At 42.2% G+C, this 17,613-nt stretch overlaps 1 protein-coding gene across 1 annotated transcript; it reads left to right on the plus strand.

Moving 5' to 3' along the window:
- The first annotated feature begins 346 nt into the window (after positions 1 to 346).
- On the plus strand, positions 347 to 17,026 carry LOC129820066 (leucine-rich repeat-containing protein 3B-like). Its single transcript, XM_055876898.1, has 2 exons — positions 347 to 647; positions 12,335 to 17,026. Exon 2 carries the CDS (start codon positions 12,534 to 12,536, stop codon positions 13,353 to 13,355), a length of 822 nt encoding a protein of 273 aa, XP_055732873.1. The 5' UTR covers positions 347 to 647; positions 12,335 to 12,533; the 3' UTR covers positions 13,356 to 17,026.
- Positions 17,027 to 17,613: the final 587 nt, after the last annotated feature.

Genomic DNA, 17,613 nt, shown 5'->3' on the forward strand with positions numbered 1-17,613 from the left:
TAGTCACAGAAAAGTCTTTAGTATAGGGTATTTTCAAATGCGGACCAATGTGATAGACTACAATTCAAACGTGAATCACTGAAAGAGCAATATTTTGGATAATATTTCTACCATTGACTGATTGAAGTGTTATGCAGATAGAGTGGGATGACTGACCGCGGACACAAATCAAATCCAATTTTATTAGTCACATGCTTGTAAACAACAGGTGTAGACTAACAGTGAAATGCACCTACAATTTGTCTTAACTCAACAGCTCTCCTTTTAGTTTTACGACGATGCAAAAGACCGAACGTATGTGATGATATATTATAAATGGATTGAATTAGTCAGAAGAACCCAACAGACACTGGGGCAACACCTACTGTCTGTCTGACCGTTCATCCCCGCGCGCGCTCCGGGTGAACACTGTCGCCTTCAATGCTCGTCTCGCAAACCCCTCCCTTGCCAGCTTGAGCTCAGTCACACTCCTTTCACGTTCAATACTGAGCAGCAACAAGCAATTGTAAAAATGTGAATTTCAACTGCGCTATTCCAACATTTTTGACGAGGATAGGAAACTACTGGAGAAGGAAGATTGCGTTGTAACGATCCGTTTAGAATGTCAAAGTCTGAAATTGAGAGACTGACGGTTGCTTCTATTGCAGGTGAGAATGGAAACATATGTCGCCTGTTGCTCCTCACCTCCTCTACACGCGCAGCACACACACATACGTATGTATGAGCTCATTTTCATGCTGGCTTTCCACCTTTCTTTTTCTTTTCAGTTGGTGATTGTTGTTAGTCAGATATGATTGTTGTTAGTCAGATATGAGGGGAAAAAATGAAAATAGATGGGTTTGGGGTCGTCATATATCATTTTTGGGGGTTATTTCAAAATCCACCATGTTTTAAATTAATATTATTATTCATGTGCCATGTGACGATTGAATGTGTTGCTTCACAGCTACATTGATGTTCTCTGATCACTCAAATACTGTTTATTGTAGGTAGCTATATCGAATGTATTGTTATTACTCTATTAGAATAATGGTATTATAGGATACCTGCAATAACATTGCTGTTATGTCCTTGGTAAATACTTGAACAGGACATTGTTCCATGGGTGACATCTTTACATGAATGCCGCAATGAAATACTGTAGTTTAATCATGGCAGTGATTTTTTTACATGTATAAAATAACAGCTGCGCGGGTCAGAAAGGGGAGCCGGGTACCCTGTAGTACGTCGCATTCAGGCGCCGAGCTCGAGAGCAGGGTTAACGGTTGATGGTTGAGCCACGGAGTGCGCAATAGGAAGAAATTCACCTTGATGACGAGCAGGCTCACACTGCGGGGTGTCCTCCTTATCATTAGTGTTTACTCATTATATCATATCAAAACTCATACTATAATAATGTAATGTAGGAATATCATAATGATAATATATAACTGATAAACTAAAGGCGTACATGCAGACCTATAGGCCTACCTAAAAAAGTTTACGACTTTGTGTATGCTTGGCTACTCATAAATCATATTCTTTACCATGGGGCATGGTCTATTTGTTTGGGAAATGCTATGCCATGCCGTTTATAACACTTGCAGACTAGTCTGTTTGAGGAATAGCTTGGCTATCATTTGCTCAGACCCATTTCTATTGTAATTCGATATCCCCAGATCCAGCTCAAGACTATTTGCATAACATTTACATTTACATTTAAGTAATTTAGCAGACGCTCTTATCCAGAGCGACTTACAAATTGGTGCATTCACCTTATGATATCCATAAATAGTTAATCCTTAATAATGATGTTTATTTAATTATCACAAAATGTATCAAGTGATGTAGTACTATATGGGTCAAGAAAACACAGTAGGCAAGTCCGCTTTAGGTCTAAATTTGCATCCCAAATTGCACCCAATTTCCTATGTAGTGCACCACAGCTATGGTACAAAGTAGTGTACTATGTATGGAATAGGGTGCCATTTTGGATGCAGTCCACATCTTGGTTGAATTTCATGTTGATGCTAACCCATAAATATGGCCTTGACAGGAACATGCAACTTAAGTAATAGAATGGCCATATGCTATGATAAATGATAGAAATAGGGTCACCGTTGTGTCAATATACATTTAAACTCCAAGTCTTGAACCAATCAAATTACTCTGCCTTTTAATACAATGATGGTGTACATCACATTTCTCTAATACCTGTGTAGTAGCACTAATTATTACAGTCATAACATTGATGTTACATTATATTCTAGTGATTGTTTTGTAAATGTATAGTAATGAGACAATAGACATCATTTATTCTCTGACCTTATGGTGGGGTCATATCCAAGAGATATCTTATTGAACTCTGGACCATTCATTTGACTTCAGGCTAATACTTCCAGTCTGACAGTGTTTTGCGATGGATGCCTTTATTTTTCTTTACTTCATGATTCATCCTTACTGCCATGTTGAGATTTGTCATAGGAAATAGCTTCACATGTAAGCTTTGGTTGACATCCCTGGAAGTCAAAGCTCTTACAAATCAAATCAAATGTTATTTTTCACATGCGCCGAATACAACAGGTACATCGGTAGACCGCATCTTGAAATGCTTACTTACAAGCCCATTGGGGAGAAAATGATTGAGCAGCCACTACATAGCCTAAGTGCTATTTACAAAGCCCATGCATGATTGTAGTTGATTGGGAGTCCATCCCAGTTCTAGAGTGCCTGCTAGATTGTGATTACAGACCAATTTACACTGAACAAAAATATAAATGCATCATGTTTACATTTTTGTAATTTAGCAGACATTCTTATCCAGAGCGACTTACAGTAGTGAGTACATACGTTTCCCCCATACTGGTCCCCGATAGGAATTAAACCCACAACCCTGGCATTGCAAGCACCATGCTCTACCAACTGAGCCACACATGACCTTTTTTCATGCTCTAAAACAAAAGATCTCAGAAAATGTCCATATGCACAAAAAGCGTATTTCTCTACAATTTTGTGCACAAATTTGTTTACATCCCTGTTGGTGAGCATTTCTCCTTTGCCAAGATAATCCATCCACTTGACAGGTGTGGCATATCCAGAAGATGATTAACCCCCTAGAGTCGATTGACGCACCGGTACGTCAATCTAAGTTACATAACAACAAAATCCCCATCAAAATCCATCAGTTTAAATTAGAGACATCTGCTTTTATTGCATTGGATGCATCTCAATCCACTGCATCCACCAGTGTAACACTTCCTCATCTGTGGTGAAAGGTGGCAGAGCTATAGTGGTGTTTGTCAGACTATGAGACATCCCGAAATTGGTAAATCATGTAAACGACCCCCGCAAGTGTCACGGGACTCATCTGAAGGTAACCGGTACTGTTTTTAAAAAACTAATGGAAGTACAGTACATTTGGGCAGTATTCAGACCCCTTGAATTTTGTTAAATTATTTGTTTTGTTAAATTACAGCCTTTTTCTATAATGTATTAAATCGTGTTCCCCCTTATCAGTCTACACACAATACCCCATTATGACAAAGCAAAAACAGGTTTTTAGACATTTTTGTAAATGTATTAAAAAAGTTTTTTTTTCAATCACATTTACATAAGTATTCAGATCCTTTACTCAGTACTTTGTAGAAGCACTTTTTGCCAGCGATTACAGCCTCGAGTCTTATTGGGTATGACGCTGCAAGCTTGGCACACCTGTATTTGAGTTTCGCCCATTCTTCTCTGCAGATCCTCTCAAGTTCTCAGGTTGGATGGGGAGTGTCGCTGCACAGCTATTTTCAGGTCTCCAGAGATGTTCGATCGGGTTCAAGTCTGGACTCTTATCCCGAAGCCACTCCTGCGTTGTCTTGACTGTGTGCTTAAGGTCATTGTCCTGTTGGAAGGTGAACCTTCGCCCCAGTCTGAGGTCCTGAGTACTCTGAAGCAGGTTTTCATCAAGGATCTCTCTGTACTTTGCTCCGTTCCTATTTCCCTCGATCCTGACTAGTCCCCCAGTCCCTGCCACTGAAAAACATCCCCACAACATGATGCTGCCACCACCATGCTTCACCGTAGGGATGGCATTGGCCAGGTGATGAGCGGTCCCTGGTTTCCTCCAGACGTGACACTTGGCATTCAGGCCAAAGAGTTCAATCTTGGTTTCATCAGACCAGATAATCTTGTTTTTCATGGCCTGAGAGTCCTTTAGGTGCTTTTTGGCAAACTCTAAGCGGGCTGTCATGTGCCTTTTACTGAGGTAGTGGCTTCCGTCTGGCCATTCTGCCATAAAGGTCTGATTGGTGGAGTGCTGCAGAGATGGTTATCCTTCTGGAAGGTTCTCCCATTTCCACAGATGAACTCTGGAGCTCTGTCAAAGTAACCATCGGGTTCTTCGTCACCTCACTGACCAAGGCCCTTCTACCCAAATTGCTCAGTTTGACTGGGTGGTCAGCTCTAGGAAGAGTCTTGATGGTTCCAAACTTGGAGGTGGAGGTCACTGTGTTCTTAAGGACCTTCAATGCTGCAGATCTGTGCCTCAACACAATCCTGTCTTGACACACAACACAATGCCTCAAGTTGAATGTTAATTTCTCTAACATAAGTCGCCTAAAACATAGTTTTAAGAGAATTTGGCAGTATGTCCAACCAGCCTCACAACCGTAGACCACGAGTAACCACACCAGCCCAGGACCTCAACATCCGGCATCTTCGCATGTGGGATCGTCTGAAACAAGCAACCCAGACAGCTGATGAAGCTGTGGAAGTCAACGTTGTGAACAGAGTGCCCCATGGTGGCGGTGGGGTTATGGTATGGGCAGGCTGAAACTACGGAGAATGAACACAATTGCATTTTATCGATGGCCATTTGAATGCACAGAGATACCGTGACGAGATCACCTCATGTTTCAGCATGATAATGCATTGCCGCATGTCGAAAAGATCTGTACCCAATTCCTCAAAGCTGAAAATGTCCCAGTTCTTCCATGGCCTGCATACTCACCAGACATGTCACGCATTGAGCATGTTTGGGATGCTCTGGATCAACATGTATGACAGCGTATTCCAGTTCCCGCCAATATCCAGAAACTTCACACAGCCATTGAAGAGGAGTGGGGCAACATTCCACAGGCCACAATCAACAGCCTGATCAATTCTATGTGAAGGAGCTGTGTCGCGCTGCATGAGGCAAATGGTGGTCACACCAGATACTGACTGGATTTCTGATCCACGCCCCTACCTTTTTATTAATGTATCTGTGACCAACAGATGCATATCTGTATTCCCAGTCATGTGAAATCCATAGATTAGGGCCTAATTTATTTAATTTAGTTGACTGATTTCCTTATATGAACTGTAACTCTGTAAAATCTTAGAAATTGTTACATGTTGCATTTTTATTTTTGTTCATGGGTAATTGCATTTAAAAATCAGATTTTTGTAAAGGATTGCTCTTTTTCCAGTAATGGTAAAAATATCCATTGCCCAGCCTCTACCCCTTAAAATCATTAGATGACAGAAAACTGAAAACAAAAATCTAAGTTGACATTGATGACATGATACACTACATGTATGGACCTCACTTTGTGCACGGTAGCAGGAAAGGGCCTGCCCCAAACTGTTGCCACAAAGTTGGAAGCACATAATCATCTAGAATGTCATTGTATGCTGTAGCATTAAGATTTACCTTCACTGGAACTAAGGGGCCTAGCCCGAACCACGAAAAATAGCCCCAGACCATTATTCCTCCTCCACCAAACTTTACAGTTGGCAGTATGCATTCGGGCAGGTAGTGTTCTCCTGGTATTTGCCAAACCCAGATTTGTCCGTCGGACTGCCAGATGGTGAAGCGTGATTCATCACTCCAGAGAATGCGTTTCCACTGCTCCAGAGTCCAATGAAGGCAAGCTTTGCCCGGTAGTGAGTGTTGCAACCGAGGACAGACGATTTTTACGTGCTACGCGCTTCAACACTCTGCAGTCCCATTCTGTGAGCTTGTGTGGCCTACCACTTCGCGGCTGAGCCGGTGTTGCTCCTAGACGTTTCCACTTCACTATAACAGCACTTACAGTTGACCGTGGCAGGTCTAGCAGGGCAGAAATTTTACAAACTGACTTGTTGGAAAGGTGGCATCCTATGACGGTGCCACGTCGAAAGTCACTGAGCTCTTCAGTAAGGCCCTTCTACTGCCAATGTTTGTCTATGGAGATTGCAAGGCTGTGTGCTCAATATTATACATCTGTCAGCAAAGGGTGTGACTGAAATAGCTAAATCCACTCATTTGAAGGGGTGTCCACATACTTTTGTATATATAGTGTAATTGGTCAGATTTTTCACAATTTTCAAAACCATACTGCTAACCAATATGATAATAGAAAGACTGCATGTATAAAGTAAGCACTTTATTCAATTTATGAACGTTTTAATGGTTCCACTGAATCTGAATAACAGGGCAATCATGTTCTTCTTGATTTGTGAAATGAAAATTTCAGTGGTGCCAAAAATAGAAATGGTCGCTGCCTCGCGGCTGAGTTCACCGGTGCCTATTTTAACCCAGTATGTGAACAACCTTGTACACTGTGACCAGAGACAGGAGAGGGCCACCAGCTGAATTCAGCCAGGTCATTACTGGCTGAATTGAAAATGATGGTATGACTTCAGTCAGTCAGTCATTGGACTTGAAAGGACTCAAAGCTCACACGCTCCCAGTGACACACAGCCTATATTGTCCCCTCCAGGGGCCTCTGAAGATGATGCATTCAAAATCCCTCATCAATGTGGATACCAACTGTCACTTGTGTTGCTTTGCCATTTTTCTAGTCGTCGATGATGGATGACATGCCTGCATGCAATTCAGCTTTTTGGCAGATGACATTTGAACCTAGACTCACTTGAGCCCCTGTGCCTGGTGCTCACGGGGGAGACGGCCTCATACAGACAACACAGATGCTTCCCTATCTCCATCACTCTGTCTCTCTCTAAACCTTTCTCTCTCTCCCTCTCTCTCTCGCTCTCACTCTCTCGCTCTTTCTCTTTCTCTCATCATCATAGGCTCTATTAAACAACACAGGCTGTGGGGAGAGATAGGGCTGCTCCCTCAACCTACATAGGTTATTATTATTTCTATGGTTATCAGTATCTCTTTTTCCCAGAAATGGGCAGACGCCCATGTCCATTAGCAATCACTGCATTCTGGAGCGTTCTACAATGCCTCCCATCAAGCTGCTGGGCAGTATAGTAAAGCTGTACATAATCTGATGCAGAATTGATCATATGTCTTAAGTGGATACATTTTTCATGATCTTATCCTGTTCAAGCTCGGTAATTAATGTGTTTTTATCAACACCTCAGGGAGATCTGACAGACACATGTTAGCAGTGCTTAATTTGAGCCGGATCCTGCCGGAACAGGATCCGGCACCTCTCAGATTTGACTTTGTTCATTCTGGCACCTATTTGCCCAGATCCGGTACCTCTATCGGCATGATTTATTAATTGTTTCACTGTTCGCACTGTAAACATTCTAATAAAGCGATCAGTGTTAAATCAAGTTGCCTTGTTATTTCTCCCGCTCCCCAGAAAGACCATCGTGTAAAAGCGTGGTGATCCTTCTGTGTAATCATCCTATCCTGACACACTGATTCCAGACCTGCTCTCCTATTTGTACATAGAGGTTATGGGGAGGCCGGTGGAGTAAGTAACTGATCTTACTTACACAGGTCTTGGTAGTGGTGGTCAGCTAGTGGAGAGGTCCCTACGTAATCACGTCACGTAGACTAGGCTAGTTGTCTCCCTACTGAATTTGAAACGTGGGAAAGACAAATAAAACATTTATAAAAAAAGGCAATCAAGTTTGATGACATTTTTCAAGTCCAAAAATCCTGAGAAAGATGGTGAATCGAACCCAGAACGAGCCAGAGAATTGTCAGTGCTGGAGGAGAGGAGTGAGGGGCAAACTGTTCCTAATGGGGATGCCTGAGCTATCAGCGCTGCTAATCCTGCCAGTTCAGCATCACCACCGGCACCTCCACTATCTAGTAGGCCTACTAGCGAGTCAGACTCAGCGGGAGAGGGAGACGGGAGCTGGGGGGGACAGTGCCTCATCCACAGACGAAGTGCTCGAAGCAGGTGCAATTTGCAGTTCAAGAACAACAAACGTATAACCAAGGGCTTGTCATGCAGAATTCAAAGCTGGGCTGTACAACATGCAAAAAGGTAGGGAGCTTGGGTCTACAAACGACTGGAGTGATTAAACTAGCTAGCAAAAGAGAGGGTGGAATGTACAGTAACATCCTCTGCCTTTGACATAAAAACAATAACAAAGAGCCCTCAGAATTATTATTTTTTGAATATGCCTGAACCAATGCACATTTGGTGTCAGCAGGCCTTGTAGATGAGGCTAAAGAGGACACCCAGGTTATAGTTAACCCTCGAAAGGAAAAAATAGACACTACAGCCAGAGTCTTCAAAACAGCCTTAGAAGGAGGCTAAACGTCTCTGCCACAGGCCCGCTCATGGCTTTGAGCAAGACATTGACTGTCAGGAGTTAAATGAACTTGACATGGGGAGAGTCATTGTGGGAGGTTTTGAAAACTAAGGTAGGAAAATTGTTTTTCTTTACAAACTTGTTCTGTACTGTGAAGGTAATCTGAACATGTGCTTCATATTATCACATAGTCAGGAAGCCTATATATTCTCATATGTGTGTTCTGCTGTAGTCTACAGTAATTCATTTTATTTGAAGTTATATTCTGATATTGTGATATTTGTTCTACTGCTACATTGATGTCGTGAAAATGATATGACATATGGTTCTTGTAAGCCCCACAGCTGACTATGTGTGCATTTGCATATGGCGGGTGTTCTTCAGTGACGTCTAAAAATGTTGCTGTACACTGCTTCTGACTTGTGTAAGCCCCGCAGCTACACTCATATATGTGGGCATACTGCAATGACGTCTAAAATGTTGCTGTACACTGATTCTGACTTGTGTAAGCCCCGCAGCTACACTCATATATGTGGGCATACTGCAATGACGTCTAAAATGTTGCTGTACACTGATTCTGACTTGTGTAAGCCCCGCAGCTACACTCATATATGTGGGCATACTGCAATGACGTCTAAAATGTTGCTGTACACTGATTCTGACTTGTGTAAGCCCCGCAGCTACACTCATATATGTGGGCATACTGCAATGATGTCTAAAATGTTGCTGTACACTGATTCTGACTTGTGTAAGCCCCGCAGCTACACTCATATATGTGGGCATACTGCAGTGACGTCTAAAATGTTGCTGTACACTGATTCTGACTTGTGTAAGCCCCGCAGCTACACTCATATATGTGGGCATACTGCAATGATGTCTAAAATGTTGCTGTACACTGATTCTGACTTGTGTAAGCCCCGCAGCTACACTCATATATGTGGGCATACTGCAGTGACGTCTAAAATGTTGCTGTACACTGATTCTGACTTGTGTAAGCCCCGCAGCTACACTCATATATGTGGGCATACTGCAATGACGTCTAAAATGTTGCTGTACACTGATTCTGACTTGTGTAAGCCCCGCAGCTACACTCATATATGTGGGCATACTGCAGTGACGTCTAAAATGCTTTGAATGAATCAGCACCTTGGAGAGTGCTGTCCGTTTAACCACCATAGACAGTAGGCCACATGGCTGTTTACTCTGTCTGCTGAGCTGCCACATTGTGTTAGTCACTTTTTTTCTCAATGTGTTCCAGTACCTTAAGAGCCCCTCGGGTAACCCACCCTCTCGCGCTCACTTTGTGTTCCGGGTCCTCCCAATTTACAGATTAAGCACTGCATGTTAGCATGTGTTTATAAACATGATAGGTAGGATCTCGATATGGGGAAAGTTATATGACAGAAAATAATTGCATAGCATTTTTATGATTGAATAGGGTTGTATTGTACAGTTTGGTTAATGTAGAGTTCCTGTACTGTAAGTGAATTTCTTCCCTATGTGATGTTCTGCAGACAAAGATCTGTTATGAGAAGGTGACATTACAGCGTGACAGAGGGAGAATGAGGGGGGCTTGATAAAACCAGCCTGCTGCACTCCACTGTACTTAGCACTTACCAGACAGAAGCCCAAATAGCACCTTTATTCCCTATGGACCCTAGTCAAAAGTAGTGCACTACATAGGGAATAGGGTGCCATTTGGAACCAATGTGGTGTTGTTATCCACAGTACACAAGCTTACAATAGAGTAGGTGTGTGTTTGTTTTACTAACGATACCAATCATATGTCATGAATGGGAACATAAGTAAACATTGCTTCCCTTGTCCTATATAACTGCCCATTACTGTGTACTTACTATATTCTCACTCTTACACAGATAATAAAATGTACATGTTTGACAGGTCCTCATTGTAAATAAAAATCTGTTCTTAATTGACTAAATAAACAACATTGTTTGTAGCTGGCTAGTGTTTGATTGACAGGGGGATTCACAGGTCCATGCTTATTGTCAAGTCTCAGTAAAGAGTGTGTGTTCATAAGGATGTGTTGTTGTAGCCCTTTCCTGCAGTTAAATCACCCTCTAGTGGCCTCATGGGTGGAATGTTATTCATATTTTTATAATTTCATAATGAGTAAACATATTTCTTAAATAAACGCCGAAAATCGTTTCTATGTCAAACGGTTTTGTTTAAAATTTCAGTCTTCTGTGATGTACACTACATGACCAAAAGTATGTGCCACCTGCTCGGCAAACATCTCATTCATGAGCATTAATATGGAGTTGGTTCCCCCCTTTGCTGCTATAACAGCCTCTTCTGGGAAGGCTTTCCACTAGATGTTGGAACATTGCTGCAGAGACTTGCTTTCATTCAACCACAAGAGCATTAGTGAGATCTGGCACTGATGTTGGGCAATTAGGTCTGGCTCGCAGTCTACGTTCCAATTCATCCCAAAGGTGTTCGATGGGGTTGAGGTCATGGCTCTGTGCAAGCCAGTCAAGTTCTTCCATACCGATCTCCACCAACCTTTTATGTATGGGTCTCGCTTTGTGCAAGTGGGCATTGTCATGCGGAAACAGGAAAAGGCCTTCCCCAAACTGTTGCCTCAAAGTTGGAAGAACAGAATCGTCTAGAATGTCATTGTATGCTACTGCATTAAGGTTTCCCTTCACTGGAACTAAGGGGCCCGAACCATGAAAACAGCCACAGACCATTAATCCTCCTCCACCAAACTTTACAGTTGGCACTATGCATTCGGGCAGGTAGCGTTCTCTTGGCATCCGCCAAACCGAGATTGGTCCATTGGACTGCCTGATGGTGAAGCGTGATTCATCACTCCAGAGAACCCGTTTCCACTGCTCCAGAGTCCAATGGCGATGAGCTTTACACCACTCCAGCCTGCATTTGGCCTTTGGCATGGTGATCTTAGGCTTGTGTGCGGCTGCTCGGCCATGGAAACCCATTTCATGAAGCTCCCGACAAACAGTTATTGTATTGACGTTGCTTCCAGAGGCAGTTTGGAACTTGGTAGTGAGTGTTGCAACCGAGGACAGATGATTCTTACGCACTAAGCGCTTCATCACTCGGTGTTCCCGTTCGGTGAACTTTTGTGGCCTGCCAATTTGTGGCTGAGCCGTTGTTGCTCCTAGATGTTTCCACTTAACTATAACAGCACTTACAGTTGACAGAGGCAGCTCAGCAGGGCAGACATTTGATGAACTGTCTTATTGGAATGGTGGCATCCTATGATGGTTGAAAGTCACTGAGCTCTTCAGTGAGGCCATTCTACTGCCAATGGCTGCGTGCTCGATTGTATACTCCTGTCAGCAAAGGGTGTGGCCAAAATAGCATAATCCACTCATTTGAAGGGGTGTCCACATACTTTTGTATTTATAGTGTATATAAAGTGTAATATTGGGATGCAAACTCAAAATGTAATACATTTCAACTCTATATCTGACATGGTACAAGTGTCTTCTTTTTCTAAGCCCATAACCATGTGTGTGAGGTGTATACTTTTGTTTCAAAACCGTCTGTGTGACCCTGATTTAGCCCACTGCAGTAAAAGTTTATTAAGGTATTAAGGACAGTGATTCATCTAACCTAGATTTACCTTATCATGTAGCCTAGTTTGCCATAAATATAACAAGTTGTGTAATATCGTTTATATCAAACAGAAGTCGGTTATGATGAGATTATGATGATGTGAATATAACAGAGTGGTTTGTTTTCACTTACACACCGTGGTGCTCCTGTTTTGTCTTTTTGACTTCAGCTAAAACCGAAAGTTACACACTAAAAAAGTAGTTCAAAGAACATACAGTACTTCATTAAGCAGTTTTTATATTGTTTAATGCTTCTATCTGTTTTATTTCAGGTGTGATTACAGCATGAGTCCAACTGGTGACAGGCCCTGCTAGGCCTGAACAGACGGAGTGTGTTGGTGGAGGCTCATCAGTCTCCAGTATGGAGTTTTTGGTATGAGCTGTGGCCGGTCCGTTGCTTCTTGGGTCGGTCCAGTGGTGTGGTGTCCCTGTCTCTTGGCGGGATGCTGAGGGCTGGTGGTCCCCACCAGTATGACTCCCCTGGACATGTGGCTGTCCCGCTCCATCCCCATGTGCCTGCTCCTCCAGAGCCTGGTCCTCATGGCCCTGTGCTTCCCTTCCGCCTCCATGTGTCCCAAGGGATGCGTCTGCCAGCGGGCCCGACCCGACCCTGGCCTCCACCTCGGCCCAGGGCCCCTGGGGCTCCTCCTTGGCCTCAACGTCACCTGCACCGGGTCCCGGCTCAAAGAGATCCCCCCGGACCTGCCTCCAGACACCGCCGTGCTCCGCCTCGACCACAACCAGATCATGGCCGTCCCTGACCACGCCTTCCGGGGCCTGAGGCTGCTGCGGGAGCTCAATCTGTCCCACAATGCTGTGGAGACGCTGGGGGAGGGCGCCTTCAGTGGCGTGGAGGCCACACTGCAGGTCCTCGACCTCTCACACAACCGCATCACTAGTGTGCACAAGGATGCGTTCGCCCGGCTCAAAGCGCGGGTCCTGGTGGACGACAACCCCTGGCACTGTGACTGCACCCTGCAGCAGGCACTGGGCGGCATGGCCCACAACCACGAGGCGGCTGCACGCGTCCTCTGCCGGAGCTCCGAACTCCAGGAGCAGGAGGGACGCCATTTCCTGGCGGTGGACACAGACCTGTGTAACCTGGCCAAGAGGACCACGGACTACGCCATGCTGGTGACAATGTTCGGCTGGTTTGCCATGGTCATCTCCTACGTGGTGTATTACGTACGGCAGAACCAGGAGGATGCCCGGCGACACCTGGAGTACCTCAAGTCGCTCCCCAGCAAGCCTGTGAAGCCCAACGAGGTGGAGGACATCAGTACTGTGGTGTAACATGATATCATCACTACTGGATACTATAGGACATCAGTAGTCCGGTGTGACATCCCTATAGTGAGAACTGACTGTATACCATAGAATTAGATTGTCTAATTAGCTCTAGAATTAGAATGACTAATTGATTCTAATTCTATGCATGAACAGCAGAAGTTCCGACCTAAACACGGAGATAGGACCCATATTTCTAGTTTTTACAACTGGTTCCAAATTTCAAGATGGATGTAATGTCTTCTGTTGTGAAAATGTTTTTATTTTGTCCTACCTGTGATGTACTTAAAATAAATCATGATAGATTAAACCTGGATCCTTATATTTGAAGCTTCACACTCAATATGTGTAAAATACAAAGGTAAACATTGAGAAACCCCAATTTTTAAAAGAGGAGAGGAGAAAGAGGAGAAATGCAAACGTTAGCGTTTGTCTGTAGGCATCAATCTAAAGTCAAGCATTTTGGAATGCACAGTGTAGATGTCAGAATATAGACAACGGTAGTTAGTTCAGATCAGAGCAACAGAAAGGTATAGACTATGGGTGTAACACAGATGGCTTCATTGAGATCTGTTCTGAGATCTGTTCTGAGATCGTTTAAAAAAATCTGAATCTCAGGTTAAAATTTTGATAGGTTGATAAGTCTTTTTTAGAGCAAAATCTGTAGAAATGGTTTGTTGGACTAAACTTTTGTAAGGTAATCTGAAGAGTGTTCTGTGTTTGTGCATCCAACTGCATACTTTGTTTCATTTTATTTGAAAAATAACAGGCCCCAAACATCAATCATGAAAATGACCTTTCATTTTCATATGTGAAATAATGGAATCAATGATTTGTTCAAATGACCACGACATCACACTGTTGAAAGACTACTGATGTGCTGTAAAAATACTACAAATTTCTTCATTCATTTTGTCAAGTCCCTGTACTGTATGTTGTTGTTGTCTTGAAACGACAAAGTTGATACATTGCATCTTAGTAGATTTGTGATGGTCAGATAACGTAGCACAATGTTTTTTGGGGTAGATATCAAATGACCCACAAAAGACTCGGTAGATTCAAGTGATTCGTATGTGTGTCATGTGATTTACCAGTACACTAGTAGTGTCCAAGTTCTCATGTCCTGAGTCCGAACAAGCTTTTCGTGTTACGTGTTAACACAACACCCAACAACAATACTGTGCATTTGGTTTTTCTATAAAAAAAAACGTTTGCTATGATTTTTTATGACTCAGTCTATGCTTCCTGAAATAGAATACATATTCATATTCAGAGGAATGTATCTCACACAAAGCTTCCTCTCTCAGCCAAAATGTACATATAGTTTGTGTCCCAAATGCCAACCTATTCCTTACATAGTGCATAAAGCCCTATGGACCCTGGTGGAAGTAATGCACTATGTAGGGAATAGGGTACAGTTTGCGACGCACCCTCAGCGTCACAAACCTGGCAATGGGAAGACTGTAATAATTTCAACACAAACATCCCCTTTCTGTTCAACCTCATGCTGCGTTCAGAATGCAGATAGATGCATGCATCATTTACCTTGCCTTTAAAAACACTGTGTGTACAGTTATACCCCCAGCAAAGTTAGAAGAGCAAATTGCAGCTGTCATTCATTTAAATGGATTTCACTTCCACCACAGTGACAAGGGTTCACTAAAATATCCCATGGAGAGAGAGGGGAGGGCTGGTCAGAGAGGGAGAGAGAGGGAGAGAAAGCAAGAATTGAAGAGAGACGAGAGATAAGTGAGGGAATGAGCAATATGTGCAGGAAAGTGAGAGAATGAGAAAAGTTAAAGTTTCTTTCCATATTCAATGCAGATAAAAATAATATATTTTGAAAAGGAATGTTTACAAAGTTACGTTTTTTTTCCCAGAGCTGCAAGGTGGTCAGTTAATTTGGGAGGATTTGATGATACGATGAGCACAGGCTGTTACAACAGGTAGTTACAACAGGTAGTTACAACAGGCTGTTACAACATTTAGTTACAACAGGCTGTTACAACAGGTAGTTACAACAGGCTGTTAAAACAGGTAGTTACAACATTTAGTTACAACAGGCTGTTACAACAGGTAGTTCCAACAGGCTGTTACAACAGGTAGTTACAACAGGTAGTTACAACAGGCTGTTACAACAGGTAGTTACAACATTTAGTTACAACAGGTAGTTACAACAGGTAGTTACAACATTTAGTTACAACAGGCTGTTACAACAGGTAGTTACAACAGGCTGTTACAACAGGTAGTTACAACAGGTAGTTACAACAGGCTGTTACAACAGGTAGTTACAACATTTAGTTACAACAGGCTGTTACAACAGGTAGTTACAACAGGTAGTTACAACAGGCTGTTACAACATTTAGTTACAACAGGCTGTTACAACAGGTAGTTACAACAGGCTGTTACAACAGGTAGTTACAACATTTAGTTACAACAGGCTGTTACAACAGGTAGTTACAACAGGCTGTTACAACAGGTAGTTACAACAGGTAGTTACAACAGGCTGTTACAACAGGTAGTTACAACATTTAGTTACAACAGGCTGTTACAACATTTAGTTACAACAGGCTGTTACAACAGGTAGTTACAACAGGCTGTTACAACAGGCTGTTACAACATTTAGTTACAACAGGCTGTTACAACAGGCTGTTACAACAGGTAGTTACAACAGGCTGTTACAACATTTAGTTACAACAGGCTGTTACAACATTTAGTTACAACAGGCTGTTACAACATTTAGTTACAACAGGCTGTTACAACAGGTAGTTACAACAGGCTGTTACAACAGGTATTTACAACATTTAGTTACAACAGGCTGTTACAACATTTAGTTACAACAGGCTGTTACAACAGGTAGTTACAACAGGTAGTTACAACATTTAGTTACAACAGGCTGTTACAACGGGTAGTTACAACAGGTTGTTTAAACAGGTAGTTACAACAGTAAGTAGGCCTAGTCACATCAAACTAAATGCAAATAGGTACATTGTTGTTGTGTGTGAGAAGGAACTTGAAATCCCTTTAAATTGTTGTATTTGAATGTTGTGCTACTGTACAGCCTTTTGCACTATATTGTCCTGTAGAGCAGAGGCCATGAGTTCATGTCTCATGGATTTGTAATGGGTTTAGGAGAGGAGACTTTTTCTTTCAATACATGTACCATACTGCAAATGAAGAAAGCACAGTGTAGCCAAGCCAAGGAGTCTGGAAGAATGTTTAAGTGCCTGAAATACATATCTCACATTTTCTGTTTCTCATTTTAACCAAATTATTTCACATTCAGAGTCGGTTTCTGGACATGAAAGAAGAAAGCATAGCGTTTCACAGACAAAGGTTTATGTGTTTTGGAATCCTTTCATGTCCAGGATAGTGTATATAGAACCAACACAAAGGAGAAATTAACTCTTTACTGTTTGCTTTGAAAGAGCTGATAGAAGTGAAATTGACTTTGATATCCTAGTTTTTCACTGTCTCACTAAAACGAAGATGTGAAAGTAACATAAAACAGAGAGAATGTGGTTGTTGTCTTTCTTCTCTGCCTGTCAATTTTCTTTTCTTTTTATTAGGGAAAAAAGCTGAAGCTTTGTGATAAAACTCAAGACCTAGCACTGATTAAACCATCCATACATTGTAAAGGCATGTCATAAATCGAAATAAAGGAAATATGGACACTCTCCTCGTGATTTATTGCCATTTAGCTTTGGATGGTCACCACCGTTCAAAAGTTTGGGGTCACTTAGAAAATTCCTTGTTTTTGAAAGAAAAGCAAATTTTTTGTCCATTAAAATAACATCAAATTGATTCTTATATACAGTGTAGACATTGTTATTGTTGTAAATGACTATTGTAGTTGGAAATGGCTGATTTTTAATGGAATATCTACATAGGCGTACAGAGGCCCATTATCAGCAACCATCACTCCTGTGTTCCAATGGCACGTTGTGTTAGCTAATCCAAGTTTATCATTTTAAAAGGCTAATTGATCATTAGAAAACCTTTTTTCAATTATATTAGCACAGCTGAAAACTGTCGTCCTAATTAAAGAAGCAATTAAACTGGCCTTCTTACGACTAGTATCTGTTGAGTATCTGGAGCATCAAATCAAATCAAAGTTTATTTGTCACGTGCACCGAATACAACAGGTGTAGACCTTACAGTGAAATGCATACTTACAGGCTCTAACCAACAGTGCAAAAAAGGTATTAGGTGAACAATAGGTAAGTAAAGAAATAAAAACAAGCGTAAAAAGAGTGAAAAATAA

This window comes from Salvelinus fontinalis, chromosome 22 (genome assembly GCF_029448725.1).
Source record: "Salvelinus fontinalis isolate EN_2023a chromosome 22, ASM2944872v1, whole genome shotgun sequence".
NCBI classification, from domain to species: domain Eukaryota; kingdom Metazoa; phylum Chordata; class Actinopteri; order Salmoniformes; family Salmonidae; genus Salvelinus; species Salvelinus fontinalis.

Coding starts and splice junctions, on each gene's coding strand:
- LOC129820066 (XM_055876898.1), top strand. CDS start 12,534: ATGACTCCCCTGGACATGTGGCTGTCCCGCTCCATCCCCATGTGCCTG.